This window comes from Pseudochaenichthys georgianus, unplaced genomic scaffold (genome assembly GCF_902827115.2).
Source record: "Pseudochaenichthys georgianus unplaced genomic scaffold, fPseGeo1.2 scaffold_167_arrow_ctg1, whole genome shotgun sequence".
NCBI lineage: Eukaryota > Metazoa > Chordata > Actinopteri > Perciformes > Channichthyidae > Pseudochaenichthys > Pseudochaenichthys georgianus.
In genome coordinates this window covers 786,719-802,471 of record NW_027262480.1, presented here as the reverse complement: position 1 = coordinate 802,471, position 15,753 = coordinate 786,719, and the positions used below count along the sequence as shown (strand labels likewise).

The 15,753-nt window shown below is 43.2% G+C and overlaps 1 protein-coding gene and 1 pseudogene across 2 annotated transcripts in view; one reads left to right on the top strand and one right to left on the bottom strand.

Moving 5' to 3' along the window:
- LOC117441325 (zinc finger protein 721-like) overlaps positions 1 to 15,753 on the bottom strand; it is a 393,163-nt pseudogene that overhangs the window by 204,887 nt on the left and 172,523 nt on the right.
- LOC117441327 (zinc finger protein 420-like) overlaps positions 1 to 15,753 on the top strand; it is an 85,536-nt gene that overhangs the window by 12,344 nt on the left and 57,439 nt on the right. Inside the window, exon 3 of one of the 2 annotated variants that reach the window (XM_071202208.1) lies at positions 13,508 to 15,650. The exons of the other annotated variant lie outside the window; for it this stretch is intronic. Coding sequence (XP_071058309.1) covers positions 13,508 to 14,617 — 1,110 coding nt within the window. The 3' untranslated portion in view covers positions 14,618 to 15,650. Of the gene's footprint in view, positions 1 to 13,507; positions 15,651 to 15,753 lie in introns of those variants that run through there. 2 annotated transcript variants of the gene reach the window in all.

The window sequence follows — 15,753 nt, the reverse complement described above, 5'->3', positions numbered from 1 at the left end:
AAATAGTACAATAAAAGTGCAATAAATATATATGCAAGTTGCAACACACACAGTAAAACTCTGCCCCTCATGTGTTGTATAGGCTGCATTATTCTGTTCAATGGGGCTGATGTGTTGTGTAGATTCTGCCTGAAGGAAAATCAGCGGGAAGGTGCCACATTGCTTTTCTTCCCGACTGCAAAGCTGGTTCCGCAAATCAAGCAAGAACGTGATTGGTCGATATTCATTGTGGGGGTGGGGGAGGAGGGGTGTTAGATAGATATAGAGTTCGCTATGATTTAGGTTTCCTTTATGCATAGGGTAGATTATTTTAATTACATTTCCTTTTTTGTTTTGTGTATTTTATACATTTTGGATTTGCTTGGCGAGCTATTTTTAGAACATGCCGCGCGGGCGACTAAGTGTTGGCTACCCCTGCTCTAGCGAGTAAAACGCTTGACCCAGAGCTTAAAAGTGTTCTTGAGAAATGGTCAACTACATCAAATCCCGTCCACTCAATACCAGGCTGTTCGCCAGTCTCTGCAACAAACTGGGATCAGAGCATCAGGGCCTGCTGTTCCACACAGAAGTCAGGTGGCTTTCAAGGGGAAATGTTCTCAGCCGCCTGTATGAACTGCGGGACGAGGTGCGCTTATTTCTCACGGAGCATGGGTCCCAGCTCGCTGACCACCTGACAGACCCTGACTGGTTAACAAGGCTGGCATATTTGTCTTGCATATTTGACAGACTGAACAGACTTAACCTGTCATTGCAAGGTGAAAACACAAGCATCATGTCCGTGATTGATAAAATCTGCGCTTTCAAGAGGAAAGTCGCTTGACTGCGCGAGTTGAAATGGGCAGGATTGATATGTTTCCTGAGCTGGAGGAATTCATAGAGGAAAATGATCTTAGTGTTAACTCTGTGAAGAAGTCTATCACCACCCACCTGCAAGCCCTCCTGGAACACTTTAACAAGTATTTCCCAGAGGAAGCAGCTCCCAGGACGCACTGACTGAACTGTCAAGTGACCGCACATTAAAGACGGCTTTTAATGCGAAGACGCTTGCTGAGTTCTGTATTTCAGTCGAGAGGGAGTACCCACAGCTTTCCAAGGCCGAGATGGACGTTCTGACGCCGTTTGGCTCCACATACCTGTGCGAAAAGACTTTCTCGGCACTGACATACATAAAAAACAAATGCAGATCTCGTCGAAACGTGGAGGATGATCTCCGAGTGGCCGTCTCCAAAATTAAGCCCAGGGTGGACTTGCTGTGCTCCATTCATATTGCCCACCCGTCTCATTAGGTGAGAATAACGCTGAAAGCCTACGTATTCCCCAAATGTAAATATGCACCGCAACAATGTTCATGTGTTATGTCTTTAAAGTTAAATGTTCATAATGTGTATTACCTGTATGTCTTTAAAGTTTGCACACATTTAAAACACACATCAACTACGCACCAGTATATTTCTTCTGAACAGCTTTTTAATATATTTAGAAACGTTGGTACCAACTAGGGAGGGGGAAACAACAATTCCTACCAAAGCTCAAAAGGCATCATATGATGTGGCATATTGAATTGCCCCACACAATCGGGGAAACCCTAATTAAACCAGTGGAGGAACGAGGGACGTTGGAAGTCAGTCAGAGTTGGGGGTTGCTAGTAGCCACGGCGAAACTGTGGCGCACACTGTAGGTGCGCCGCGTTTGGGGGTGTGGGGGCTAGTGGAGCCTCGCAAATGGGGGTGCTGCAGCCCCCTTCCCGCGAAATGTTCTCAGCCGCCTGTATGAACTGCGGGACGAGGTGCGCTTATTTCTCATGGAGCATGTGTCGATCTGTGACGACCACAGGAGCCAGTTTGAAATATCGTCAGGTTTTATTCTGCAACACATGGGATTGACACACAGATCCACAGTTTAGCCAAACTATAATAAGATGTTGCTCTGTCTGCAAAGTAAAGTTTCACATCAGTGACGTAAATGCCACTTGCACTCCTCCACACCGTTAGCGGCTAACTAGTTAGCTGGAAGACGGCTAGCTCAGTTTAAACTGTGGGTTTTCTCTGGAAGTTTTTCCTTGTACGATGTGAGGCTAAGGATAGAGGGTGTCGTTTTTATCATACTGATATTCTGAACAATCTGTGCTGTTGTATTTGTTGTAAAGTGTCTCTACTGTAGGCTATTTTTATTATATGTATAGCACTTTGGCTCGACCAAAAATCGTTTATAAATGTGCTATATAAATAAAACTTGATTTGATATGTACAATTCTTTTAAAAAGTGATACACTACTACGCTACGGAATCTAAAGACATTTAGCTTCACATAAAATATAAACAATAAATGCAGATGGATTAAACACAAAATAGTACACGTAGATCACAATTATTATTATATTTACAACTGAGTGAACAACAACTCACCCGACGCTAAGAATCCTTTGACACTGAGGGATTTCCATAATGCACCACATTCAGCGCAACACTAGTTTGCGGCTGCGGAATTTCGAAAATAAAATAAAATGACAAAACTTTATCAGGATTTAATAATTATTAATTATTTACACTGTTACACCAGCTCGCTGACCACCTGACAGACCCTGACTGGTTAACAAGGCTGGCATATTTGTAGGGATGCACGATATTGGTTTTTTGAAACCGATACCGATAACTTCCTGCTTCTCAAGACCGATACCGATAACCGATAATAAAAAAGATTTACGCCACTAATTATTTTAACGCGATTAACGCACGTGTATTTTTTTTCCTTGGCCGCCCCGTAGTTTCAGAGCGCATCGAGTTTAAAATACCATCTACAAGCTGATGCTGACAGCCCGGCTCCTGCCGCCCCGCTTGTGGCAGACCACACTTCCACGCTCACCTGCAGGCCCCGACTGGCTATTGGGAGGACCGGGAGGGTGTGTGTATGTGTGGCGCGAGCGAGCGAGAGAGAGACCTTACGTGCATTGTTGTTGTTAGCATCTGGTGCTAGCTAGCTGCGCTAACGGATATAAGGAGCTGTTTAAATTAAAACAGAGGAGCGACATTTCGCCACAACTGCGCCGAGCACTTGACTTTATGCAGGAAGCCAGACAGTGGGACATTGTACGAAAAGTCAGCACACTCAGCACACTCAGCACGGATAGTGCACAACATGATTGCAGCGTCCAGGCAGCTCCGGTTCGAGCATATGCCTTGAGTTGCACATGGCACGGACATGGCGCGCGCGCACACACACACACACACACACACACACACACCTACACCTACACACACAGTTACACACAGTTACAAAAAGGTTCAATGAAAAAAACTAGGCATTAAACAAGATGGCTAGAGTCGCGAAAAATGTATCCCATAAAATGCTTTTATTGACAACCAACGTGCTGAAAAACACAAAGTAACCAGGATTTTACAGGAAGAAAACAAAAACCTCATATTTACATTACAGGTCGAGGACATATAACTGGTACCTCTCTGCTCTACCGCCACAGTCAGACTCCCCTCAAAACACTTGTGGCCAGGGTTTAATACATGTTAAGCCCCTCCCCATAGGATAATCCACTATTTATACCCCTAACCAATGTCATTCTAATCTACAAACACATTCACAATGCAAGACAAATTACCCAAACACACCAAATCAAAATAGGTCAACATATTATCTCTTTGACCACAGAAGCCCCAAATAATAACATTTTTATACTTGCAAGAAAAGTGCCACCCGCGCCCATGCACTACATGGTATGCTCCAATTGAGCACAGGTGTTCCCACTGATTGAGCCTCTACTTAAGGCTGCTTCTTTCTGTGGCTCTGTTTGGCCTTCACAACCTTGAAGGAGAGGGTAAGCAGGTTACTTGCAAAAAGACTTCCAATAAATTAGTTTTGAACAAACAATGACTTGGGTTTTATTTTATCAAATGTGTGTTACCCTCAGTGTGCCTTTTACCATGCCCCTATGCCAACTGTGATGAAGGCTTCTTCTTCACATTACCACCCTCCTCTCCTACATCAACGATGTTTGGCAGCCTTGACAGGTAGTCTGCGTTGACGTTTTCCTTGCCTGCTTTGTGCCACACACAGAACTTGAACGGTTGTAGTTCAAGATACCATCTAGTCACCCTGGCGTTCCGGTCCTTCATGGTCTGAATCCACGTCAAGGCTCTATGGTCCGTCTGTAGGTCGAATTCCCTCCCGAGTAGGTAGTACCTTAGGCTGTCCAATGCCCACTTGATTGCCAGACACTCCTTCTCGATGGTGGAGTACCGGGTTTCACGGGGCAGAAGTTTCCTGCTGAGATACAACACTGGACGTTCCTCTCCTGGTTCTCCCTGAGCCAGCACTGCACCGATGCCCACTCCAGAGGCATCCACCTGAACCAGGAAGCATCTTTTGAAGTCAGGACTCTGCAGTACCGGAGACGAGCACAGTTTTTTCTTCAACTCCTGGAAAGTCCTTTCACACTCTTCATTCCATTCCACAGGATTCCGAGCAGCCTTGCACGTGAGGTTGGTCAATGGAACTGCTAGAGTGGCAAACTGAGGAATGAAACGTCGATACCATCCAACCAGGCCAAGAAAGGACCGTACTTGTTTCTTGGTACGAGGTCTCGGACTGTTCAGGACGGCCTCAACTTTGTCCACCTGTGGCCTGACTTCACCGTTCCCCAGCTGATACCCAAGGTAACGAGTCTCCTGCTTAGCCCACTCACATTTCTGTAGATTGAGTGTGAGTCCTGCGGCATGGATTGCACCTAGGACCCGACGAAGGTGATCGAGATGTTCCTCCCAGGTCCTGCTGTAAATGACCACGTCATCCAGGTAGGCAGCACTGCAGTCCTCGCACCCCAGAAGAACTTTGTCCATTAACCTCTGGAAGGTTGCTGGGGCACCATGTAGACCAAACGGCATCACAGTAAACTGGAAGAGGCCTAGTGGGCTTCTGAACGTGGTGAGGTGCCGGGACTGGCTTTCCAAGGGGACCTGCCAATACCCCTTGCAGAGGTCCAAGGTAGTGATGTAGTTGGCTCGACCAATCCTCTCCAGCAGGTCCTCAATCTGGGCATTGGGTAGGCATCAAAGAAAGAGATGGCATTCAGCTTCCTAAAGTCAATGCAAATGCAGAGAGAGCCATCCTTCTTGGGTACAATGACAATAGGGCTACTACACTCACTGGTTGATGGTTCAATTACTCCCAGCTCGAGCATCAAGCGGATTTCTTCCTTCAACGCCTCCACTAAACGTTCCGGTACTCTGTAGTATGCCTGCCGAACTGTGTTCTGCCCCGGTTTTACTCGGATTACATGCTGCAACACACCTGTCCGGCCTGGTTTCTGTGTGAACAAGTGGGGAAGGGTATCGAAAATAACTTTCAAGTCAACTGGCTTCTTACCATCCAGGTGGGAGAGATCGACCTTCGCTGGCTGCTGATTCCAGGCACCCACTACCCCTTCAGAGTCATCCTCTTCAACCACCCTGCAGGCCAGTAGTGAGGTGATGGGAGGAGAGCTGCTTCTTTCCTCCCATGCTTTAAGGAGATTGACATGATAAGTCTGCGCTTTGTTTTTCTCCGGGTGCAAGATCTCATAAGTCGTAGGCCCCATCTTCCTTAACACTTCAAGCGGTCCCTGCCATTTGGCCAGTAGCTTGCTAGAGGAAGAAGGCAAGAGTAACAAAACCTTTTGACCTGGTTTGAACTCACGGTTGCGTGCTTGCTGGTCGTACCATCGTTTCTGAGTCTTCTGGGCATCCATTAGATTGAGCCTGGCCTCCTCTCGGTACTGATCCAACCGGTCCCTGATCTGGAGGACATACTGCAAAATACCCTGCCCTTCTGCCTTTTTGTCTGTTACATTTTCCTCCCAGTTACGTTTCAACAGATCCAAGGGTCCTTGGACTGGCCAGCCGTAGAGTAGCTCGAACGGGGAAAATCCGGTGGACGCTTGAGGCAATTCCCTGTAGGCAAAGAGTAGAAAGGGTAACCACTTATCCCAGTCTTTTCCAGTATCAGATACAAAGTTCTTTAGCATCCTCTTGAGAGTTTGGTTAAACCTTTCAACAAGTCCGTGAGTCTCTGGGTGGTAAGGAGTTGTCTTGATAGCTTTTATCCCCAACTCCTTATGCAGTTGACCCATCAGGCGTGATGTGAAGTTGGTTTCCTAGTCCGTCAGAATTTCCTCAGGGATTCCTACATGAGAAAACAGCTGAACAAGAGCACTGATCAACTTTGGGGTGGTTATAGACCGGAGAGGAAAAGCTTCAGGAAACCAAGTAGCATAGTCACATACCACAAGAATGTACTGGTATCCTGTTGAGCTTTTTTCCATGGGCCCCACAATGTCCATGGCAATCCGCCTGAATGGGGTTGTTATCACCGGCATGGTTTGGAGGGGTGCTCGGTTTGATTTGCGGAGAGGACAAGTTTTCTGACACTCTGGGCATGTTTTACAATATTTCTGCACATCAGTGTACATTGAAGGCCAAAAGAACCTAGAGGCAAGTCTTAGATACGTCTTATAGTGACCTAGATGTCCTGCCCATGGAAGTGTGTGTGTAAGGTGTAGTACCAGGGATCTACAGCTACCTGGCACAACTAATCTCCTGCCGTCTTGCTCTTCCCCCTCATAAAGCAGGTCATTGTGGAGAAAGTATGCTGCACCACCTACTAGAGCGGTTTGATTGGCTGAGTTTAACACCTTGGTTTGCAAAGACTTTAACAAGGGATCGGACTGTTGCAATATGGTCATATTCTCTGGTATTTCCCACTTTACATTTGACAAAGCATTGCCAGGCATTTCACCAGGTACAGGTGACCAAGCGTGTTTCTCTAACCGCCGTTGCCGACGTGTTTTCCTTGGTGCTTTTGTTCCAGCACTGCACAGACTACCACATAAGTCTGGCAGAGGCTGGACACCAGGATTTGCTTGGCCTTTTGCCTGTGACCGTGTCACTACGAAACAAGAAACATGCATTTTCTGTCCTGACAAGGGTTCACAGACATGTTTAGTACTAGGGATGTCCCGATCACCTTTTTTTGCTCCCGATCCGATTCCGATCATTTGATTTTGACAATCTGCCGATACCGATTTTTCCCGATCCGATCTTTATGCAATGCATTAAGAGAAAACAAAGGTAACAGATAACGGCTGGTCATCCAACGCGATGAATTCAGCTATCTTGGCTGTTATTGTGTTGGCCTTTTCACTGTTCTGGGGCAGTTTCTCTTTCCTTTTTAAAAGTCTCTGAAAGTGTTTGTTGTTTCAGTGCCGTTACCTGAGTGGCCGCTGTGTACTCGCCATGTTGTTGTTGGTGTTTGTTTCTCAGGTAGCGTATTAGATTGGTCGTGTTGAACGTAGCTCTGTTCTTTCCACCACGCGGAACCTCCGCCTTGCAAACATTGCATCTGGCTGTTACACTGCCTTCGCTTTCAATTTTATAATACTTCCAAACTCCTGACATTTTCTCTGTCCCGACTCCCGAGTCACCAGCTGAATGTAGCCTCTCGTTAGCTTACTGCTACTATTAGACACTGCGCCCTGCCCACTCTGTTGCCAGATTTCAGAGAAATAAGCAACCAGGTCTATGAAAACAAGCCCAAAGAAAGCAACACATACATGATGTTGTGTAATTTGAGTCATGGGGGCGGCAAGAGGTGTCCATACATCAATATGCCATCCCACTTCCCATGTAGGGGTGTCCACAGGTCAATATGGCATCCCACTCCCCATGTAGGGGTGTCCACAGATCAATATGGCATCCCACTCCCCATGTAGGGGTGTCCACAGATCAATATGGCATCCCACTTCCCGTGTAGGAAGTCATGGGGGGAGGGGCAAGGGGGTGTCCACAGATCAATATGGCATCCCACTTCCCATGTAGGGAATTAATATTATTAATAATTCCAAAATAATAATAATAATAATAATATTTTTTTATTATTGACTTGGGTCACATACAAGGAACTCAAGATTTGGGCGGGATTCGTACCCCGCTCTCTCACACCAAGGAGCGTTTTGGCGATCAAAATTGACAAAAAAACACATCAAATCACATCTACAAATCAATACGAAGCTAATGAAACCACTTTCAGACTCCTGAACGCGTGTTTACAAGTTTTAAAACGTAGCAATGGCTTTTCATATCACACCATTGTGATATATGATTAATATGATGAAATTAATGTGTATAATGTTTTTAAATGTTCCCAATGATTGTTCTTATGTTTCTTAAATGTTTTTGTATAAATGTATTTGTTCTGCTATATATATGGAGTCTGACAGGAGTTTCGAACCCGTGTCACCCGTGTAGCGACCTGGATCGCCTCAACCTTATAGCTGTGTTGTTTATTATAAACATTCTGAACGGCACATTTCCCTGTGTTTTCCACCATCAAAATGTACAAACGACACATCAAATCACATCTATAGATGAAGACGAATGGAATTACTCGCAGACTCCTAGTGTGTGGAAATTGAGACGTGAGATCTCTCACATTTCTGGGCTAACCAGAAATGTAAATAGTGCTCAAACAGAAAAACTCGACATGCTAGGAGTCTATGGAGTACTTCCATTCGCTTCGTCTTGATCTGTAGATGTCATTTGAGGCATCGTTTGTACATTTTGATGGTGGAAAACAAAGGGAAATTGTTAAAGTGAAGCTGAAAGTGACGTCACTGTTGAGAAACGGAGAGAGCAGGGGAGAGAGATCTCACGTCTCGATTTAGACACACTATGAGTCTGGCAGTACGTCCATTCGCTTCGTTTTCATCTGTAGATGTGAATTGATGTGTCGTATGTACATTTTACTGGTGGAAAACAAAGCTAAATGTCTCGTTACTCTATTGACGAATCTATAAAGCACACTTATTCTCCATAAGCTCTCAGCGCCACTTGTGGGGCATTGAGATAAGCATTGGTCTTCGGTCCGTGTAGGTCCCGGGTTCGAAACCCACCCGAAACTGGTAGTCAAAATAGAATTATTATAATATATATTATAGATATTATAATATATTGTGGTGCACTTTTTTTTTTTCCCACTATATTTAAAAAATAAGTCATATATAAAAAAATTATTTAATAAAGTCTGAGTTCACTTTTTTTGAGATCCATAGAAAAGGGGTGAAAATGGATAAAAAGTATCCGAAAATAGTGTCCCGTAAGGCGGGTAGAGTCCCTGACAACTCCCCTTACATTCCTCCAGAGTCAGAAAAAGCATGTTAACTTTTGGAAGAACCAGAGGAAGGGGTGAAAATGGATGAAATGTATCCGAAAATAGTGCCTCATATGCGGGTAGAGTCCCCTGACAACTCCACTTTCCTCACATTCCTCCAGAGACCAGTTCAAAAACTTAAAGTTTTTGAAGAACCATACTGGGGGGTCTCCAGGCAACACATGTACCGGGGCCAGAGTGCACATGGAGCGGGGAGACATTCCTCCATGAAGTGAGGCAGCCGTTTTTTCCTTTCAAAAACCGACTTCCGGTTTCCGATTTCGTGCAGACAGTAGTCTTTTACACCATCAAAATGGACAAACGATGCATCGAATGACATCTACAGATCAAGACGAAGCTAACCGAAGTACTCCCAGACTTCTAGCGTGTGAAAAACGTGTGCAAAGTATCCGCAAACGGATCAGTGACTGTGATGCTAGCTTTGCTGCTAGTGGTTAGCATTTTCAATGGAAAAATACATTGAAATGGCTGCCGTTAGCTTAGCAACTAGCGGTTAGCATAATATTAGTATTTCACACATTCACTGTTCACCCTGACATAAATTACAATGTAACCCATTATCCCTCTCTTAATTCAACACAATTGTTTTATATTTAATAATTCCATAATAACTAAACCTATAATAATTATTTTAAAAGTATCCCTCTCTCAATTCAACTAATGTTAAATAATTTTCACATTTCCATTAAAAGGTCTCAGGCGAGTATCGTACCCGGGTCCCCGAGAGCAAAGACTAATGCTTATCTCAGTATGACACAGGGCCGCTTAGAGATTACAGGGAAAAAAGTCTCCTATATACGGATATATTTCTCAGTATGTATATCAACGGGACATTTTCATATCTTTTCCGCCATCAAAATGTATAAACGACACATCAAATCACATCTACAGACCAAGACGAAGCGAATGGAAGTACTGCCAGCATGTGAAAAACGTGTGTTTTACATTTAATAGTTACAAAATGAATAAACCTATTATACTAACTACCCTAAAATACTGTAACACTAACTATACAATAATCAACTTCAAATATGGAGAGTCTGAGAAGACAACTTTCCACATATAATTATCTCTTGACTAAATATAAAAAATGTTGCATGCATGCCATAGCATGGATTCGAACTCGCGACCATCCGCACCAATGAGCAACGCTGATATCACTGCAACTGCACTGCTTAGAATCTGCCAGCCTTGTGGTGGGGGAGGGGAATAAAATGAAATGGCTCTTAGTACTGTGTACACGGTCGCAGGGTCCCCACATTTTGCAAGCAGGTTCCACACAAGTGCAACAACACACTCTCAAAGGCTCCGAGCGCCAAGCACATTTTTTGAATTTTTTTCAATTTGCTCATTCTTCTCCAGCAAAACCCTGTCTGATTCTACGAGTAAATCAGGATTTTGTGAGAAAGTTTGCCATTTTATTGAAAAAAAGTTCTGGGTGTTCTAGGGTTCCCATACTTCAGATCCCTGATCTGGGCCCTGTGAAAAAATTATCTATTTATATCTCTTTTAGGATTTCATGTTTTTTTAATTAAAAATATATTATAGGAGCGAATGGTAGCAGCTGGATCCCTGAAATTATACACCAGTGTACTACATATAGCGGGGAACATTTGCTGTGAATATCAATTGCGTCACTCAAATGCTTGATTTTATATCAATATTATTCCAATGAAAAGCTAATTTGTCCAAAAGTGCTACTAAGTCGTATCTTTTGATAACAACGTCTGATCGGTTCGGGCTCAATGGCTATTCCCCACCTTTAATTATTCCGCATCCAATGGTACCCGCAGTGAGTCTCTAGGACCTCAGGGGGCGGAGCTAGAGCAGTCAGACATCAATGGCAGTAATGCATGATGGCATTTGATTGAAAAACAGTTCTGGGTGGGCTAGGGTTCCCATATTTCAGATTCCTGATCTGGGCCCTATTTAGAGGCCCCCTGTGAAAAGATTATCTCTTTAGCCCTTTTCAAAGTACTTTAAACACTCACGGAGCACTGCGGCTTCTCAAAAGGCCTTAACGGAAGGTTTTGGTACATTTTAAGCTGTAACCTTTAACATTTAGTTGCACCAGAGGCATCCATTTGCATCTGCTCTCCGAGACGGTTAAAATGACATCAAGCTCAAAGCGGTCGGACCTTCCTTTGTGCTGTAAAGGGAACCATACGTCATGAAAGCGTGACCTTTGACCTTTGGAGCTTTGTTACATTTCAAGCCGTAACCTTTGACATTAGGAGCAGCGGAGGCATCAATCTGCATGTACTCTTCGAGCCGGTTCTAATGAGAGCAAGCTCAAAGCAGTCGGAACTTCCTTTGCGCCGTCCAGGGTACTGTCGGCATTGCGAATGTGACCTCTGACTTCGGTTTTGACCTTGTCCGAGGTCGCAGGGTCCCCAAATTTTGCAAGCGGGTTCCACACAAGTGCAACAACACACTCTCAAAGTTTCGCAGCGCCAACCACATTTTTTCAATTTCTTTAATGTTCTTCCCCTCTGCCAACACAAGCCTGTCAGATGCTAAGCTCAAAGACAGCATTATGTGAGAAAGTTTGACATTTTATTGAAACAAAGTTCTGGGTGGGTTACAGTTTACATACTGCAGATTCCTGATCTGGGCCCTATTTAGAGGCCCCCTGTGAACAAATTATCTCTTTAGCCCTTTTCAAACACCCCTCACCCCCCCCCCCCCCCATGGGAAGTGGGATGCCATATTGACCTTTGGACACCCCTACATGGGAAGTGGGATGCCATATTGATCTGTGGACACCCCCTTGTCCCCCCCCCATGACTATGGCGCCACCTAGGGTCCGATACACGCATCCACCATGGCAGCATCCCACTCCCTGTGTCTTACACTGCCAATGGACACCAAACTATCCCTTTACCTAATATGGTGTCCCACTAGCTGGGTATCCCAATGGGAAAACGGCCCAAAAAAGGCCATTTCTGCTACCCGCATCATATATGAGAATACATTTCATAACATTAAGACAACATATTCGGGGTGGTTTTCAATAACATATCCGTATTTATTTATTTATTTATTTGTTCAAGTTATGTTTTTGTGTGCACTGAAGAGTCTCAAACAGGCGTTTGTTTAATCATTTTAAGATTGGCTTTCATACATTTTTGAAAATGAATTCTTCATGTATGGTAAATGAGAGTAACATTTTATTTATGGTATTATTTTTCACATATTTCTCTCCATTCTTCCTTCTGTCAACGGTGTCGCAGTTTCTCGTCTCTCCCGTTGTTGTGCGTATGCATGAGTGTCCTCCCGTCAAGTTTGTTTTTTATAAATCGCAAAGATTGCTTAGAAACTGGCGTACGCCATCTTTTGAGCATACGGTAGTATAGAGATGAGGTACCAGGGCACTAACACACACATCATTCGCCTTGGTGACAGGACATCTCCTTCATAAAACTGATAATAGGAGGAATAATTGGGCAGTTCAATGTGTGTGTGTGTGTGTGTGTGTGTGTGTGTAGAGGTGTGTGTGGTTAAAACATAGCAGCCTGTGGTCGCGCTTTAGCTGTTCTAGTTGAGGTAAACACAGTGAAGTAAACAGTAAAAGGCACAGCTCTTTGCAGCTGGTGCTGCTCTTCTCAAATTCTGCTGAGTTACACGTTACTGCCTCCTGGTGCTGCAGAGATTTCATGAAGTGAGGGAGGTTTTCCTTCTTTAAAACAGCTGTGGGCAGCAGATACTGTGAGAGTCACAGACATGAATTCATAGATCAGGGCAGACTGGTTCACAGACTCTCCTTTTTTGCCTTTTTGGTGCTTAAACAAATAGCTCTTCACCCCTGTCCGAAATGTCGCTGAAATGAAGTCCGAGTTCGAAATATATCTCAAATAATGTATGCACTGCCATTTCCCCACATAGACATAACATTCTGCAATGAAACGTCTGTCTCCTGTGCGCTCCACTTCCTACTTGGCGCACCGGTAACTTTCTCATGCTTTTTTTTTCATTGCCCTTTAGGGGCTTCGTTCAATACCGAAACAAATATTTAAAGTTGAGTCTTTTATCAATGTTAGTCAAGCAAGTCTCAAGTAAAAAAAGATGCGACTCAAGTCATGTGACTCGAGTCCCCCACCTCTGGTATATACTGTGGTTAGAATGTTGCTGTTTTACTGTATCAAATATAATACAAGTATAATAAACACAAACCGTTAGTAAAAGTAGCATATTTTTAACTCAAGGTTTGTATTAAGTGAGTTTTTATTGTGTTAACTGTATATGTATTTATGCTTTTTAGATTTACTTTCTCTCTTTCTCTGTCCGTCTGTTCTAGAAACCAAAAGGAAGAGAAAGACGTCACAGCTGTCAGCAATGTGACAAATCCTTTACAACATCTGGACATTTAAAGCGCCACTTGCTTATTCATACTGGAGAAAAAATGTACAGCTGTGAAGAGTGTAGGAAAACATTCACTAGATCTGGTGATCTCAAAACACATCAACGTATTCACACTGGAGAGAAAACGTACAGCTGTGAAGAGTGTGGTCAAACTTTCGCTCAATCAGGTCATCTCAAATCACATCAACGTATTCACACTGGAGAGAAACCGTACAGCTGTGATGACTGTGGGAAAACTTTCGCTCAATCGGGTGCTCTCAAATCGCATCAACGTATTCACACTGGAGAAAAACCGTACAGCTGTGAAGAGTGTGGGCAAACTTTCGCTCAATCAGGTGCCCTCAAATCACATCATCTTATTCACAGTGGAGAAAAACCGTACAGCTGTGAAGACTGTGGGAAAATGTTCACTAGATCAGGTCATCTCAAAACACATCAACGTGTTCACACGGGAGAAAAACCGTACAGCTGTGAAGAGTGTGGAAAAAAATTCACGACATCAGGTAATTTTCAAACACATCAACGTATTCACACTGGAGAAAAACCGTACAGCTGTGAAGATTGTGGGCAAACTTTCGCTCAATCAAGTGAACTCAAATCACATCAACGTATTCACACTGGAGATAAACCGTACAGCTGTGAAGAATGTGGGAAAACTTTCACTAGATCAGATCATCTAAAAACACATCAGCGTGTTCACACGGGAGTAAAACCATACAGCTGTGAAGAGTGTGGTAAAACGTTCACTAGATCAGATGCTTTCAAAACACATCATCGTATTCATACTGGAGAAAAACGGTACAGCTGTGAAGAGTGTGGGAAAACATTCACGACATCAGGTAATTTTCAAACGCATCAACGAATTCATACTGGAGAAAAACCGTATTGGTGTGAAGAGTGTGGTAAAACGTTCACTACATCAAGTGCTCTCAAAACACATCAGCGTGTTCACACAGGAGAGAGACCGTACAGCTGTGAAGAGTGTGGGAAAACATTCACCAGATCGGGTCATCTTAAATCACATCGATGTATTCCCACTGAATAAAAAACGTACAGCTAGGAAGAGTGTGGGGAAAACATTCAGGACATCAAGTGAACTCACAATCCAAAGGGGTGATATAGTGTGTGTGTGTGTGCGTGTGTGTGTGTGTGCGTGCGTGCGTGCGTGTGTGTGTGGTCTACTAGGGGCCGTGCTGGTTGTATAGTCTGACCGCTGCAGGAAGGGTATCTCTCCATGCGACATCTCTTTAGATTAGCTTTTTATTAGCAACCCCCTTAAATGGTCTTTTAGTCTTTATTATTTACCTACTTTTATATTGTTTCATTTATGATATTGGAAGGGTTTTATCTTGTATTAGTTATTTAACAGTTTCAATAGCAACATTTATTTTTATGCTGGTTTCTATATATTTTAATCGTTTAATCTTTTATTAGAATTATGATGTTTTTATTACTATACATTATTATATTTTATTTCTGTTGTACCTATATATTCACTTTATTTTATAGGGTTTTATATTGTTGCATCTATTCACTTGTCTTGTGTCTCATCTTTCTGAGAGAAATCATAGTTTTTTTTGTACTGTACTTTCATTTATTATTATCAAACCTTTTACCTCCTTGTGTATCTTAACCTGTTACAATGTTATATTTTGCTGCATGTATCTGTAAAAGTCTTAACATCTGAGAGGACTTTCTTGTTGTTTATTTTTAACTTGTGATGTGTTGCCATTTTGTAAAGCACTGAGCTGTACGTGCTGTATGAATAAAGCTTTATTATTACAACAGTCTTTTATGTTCTGACCAGCGTTCACACTATGCCAACACAAGGCCACAGAGATGCTGTTTCTCCAATTTAATTGATGTTTGTAATGGTTCCTTAACTATGAAGAAATGTTTTACTGTGCTGTGTTTCAACCATGGATTTCTAATAGCCTTGCTATTCCTTTTTTTAAATATTATATCTTTACTGCTAGCCTCATTAAGCTGCATTGAAGGAATTTAGTTGTACTGTTCATTAATCTGCTGAGTAGTTTCTCCAATAATCTCTGTGGTTAATAAAATGTTGTGACTTTAAACGTCTATTGAGATGTTTTTGATATTTCCTGTTGAGTTAGCAGTCTGTTCTGGGTTGCAGTCGAATTGTCCAAAAATCAGCTCCTATCGTCGTTTCCTATCCAC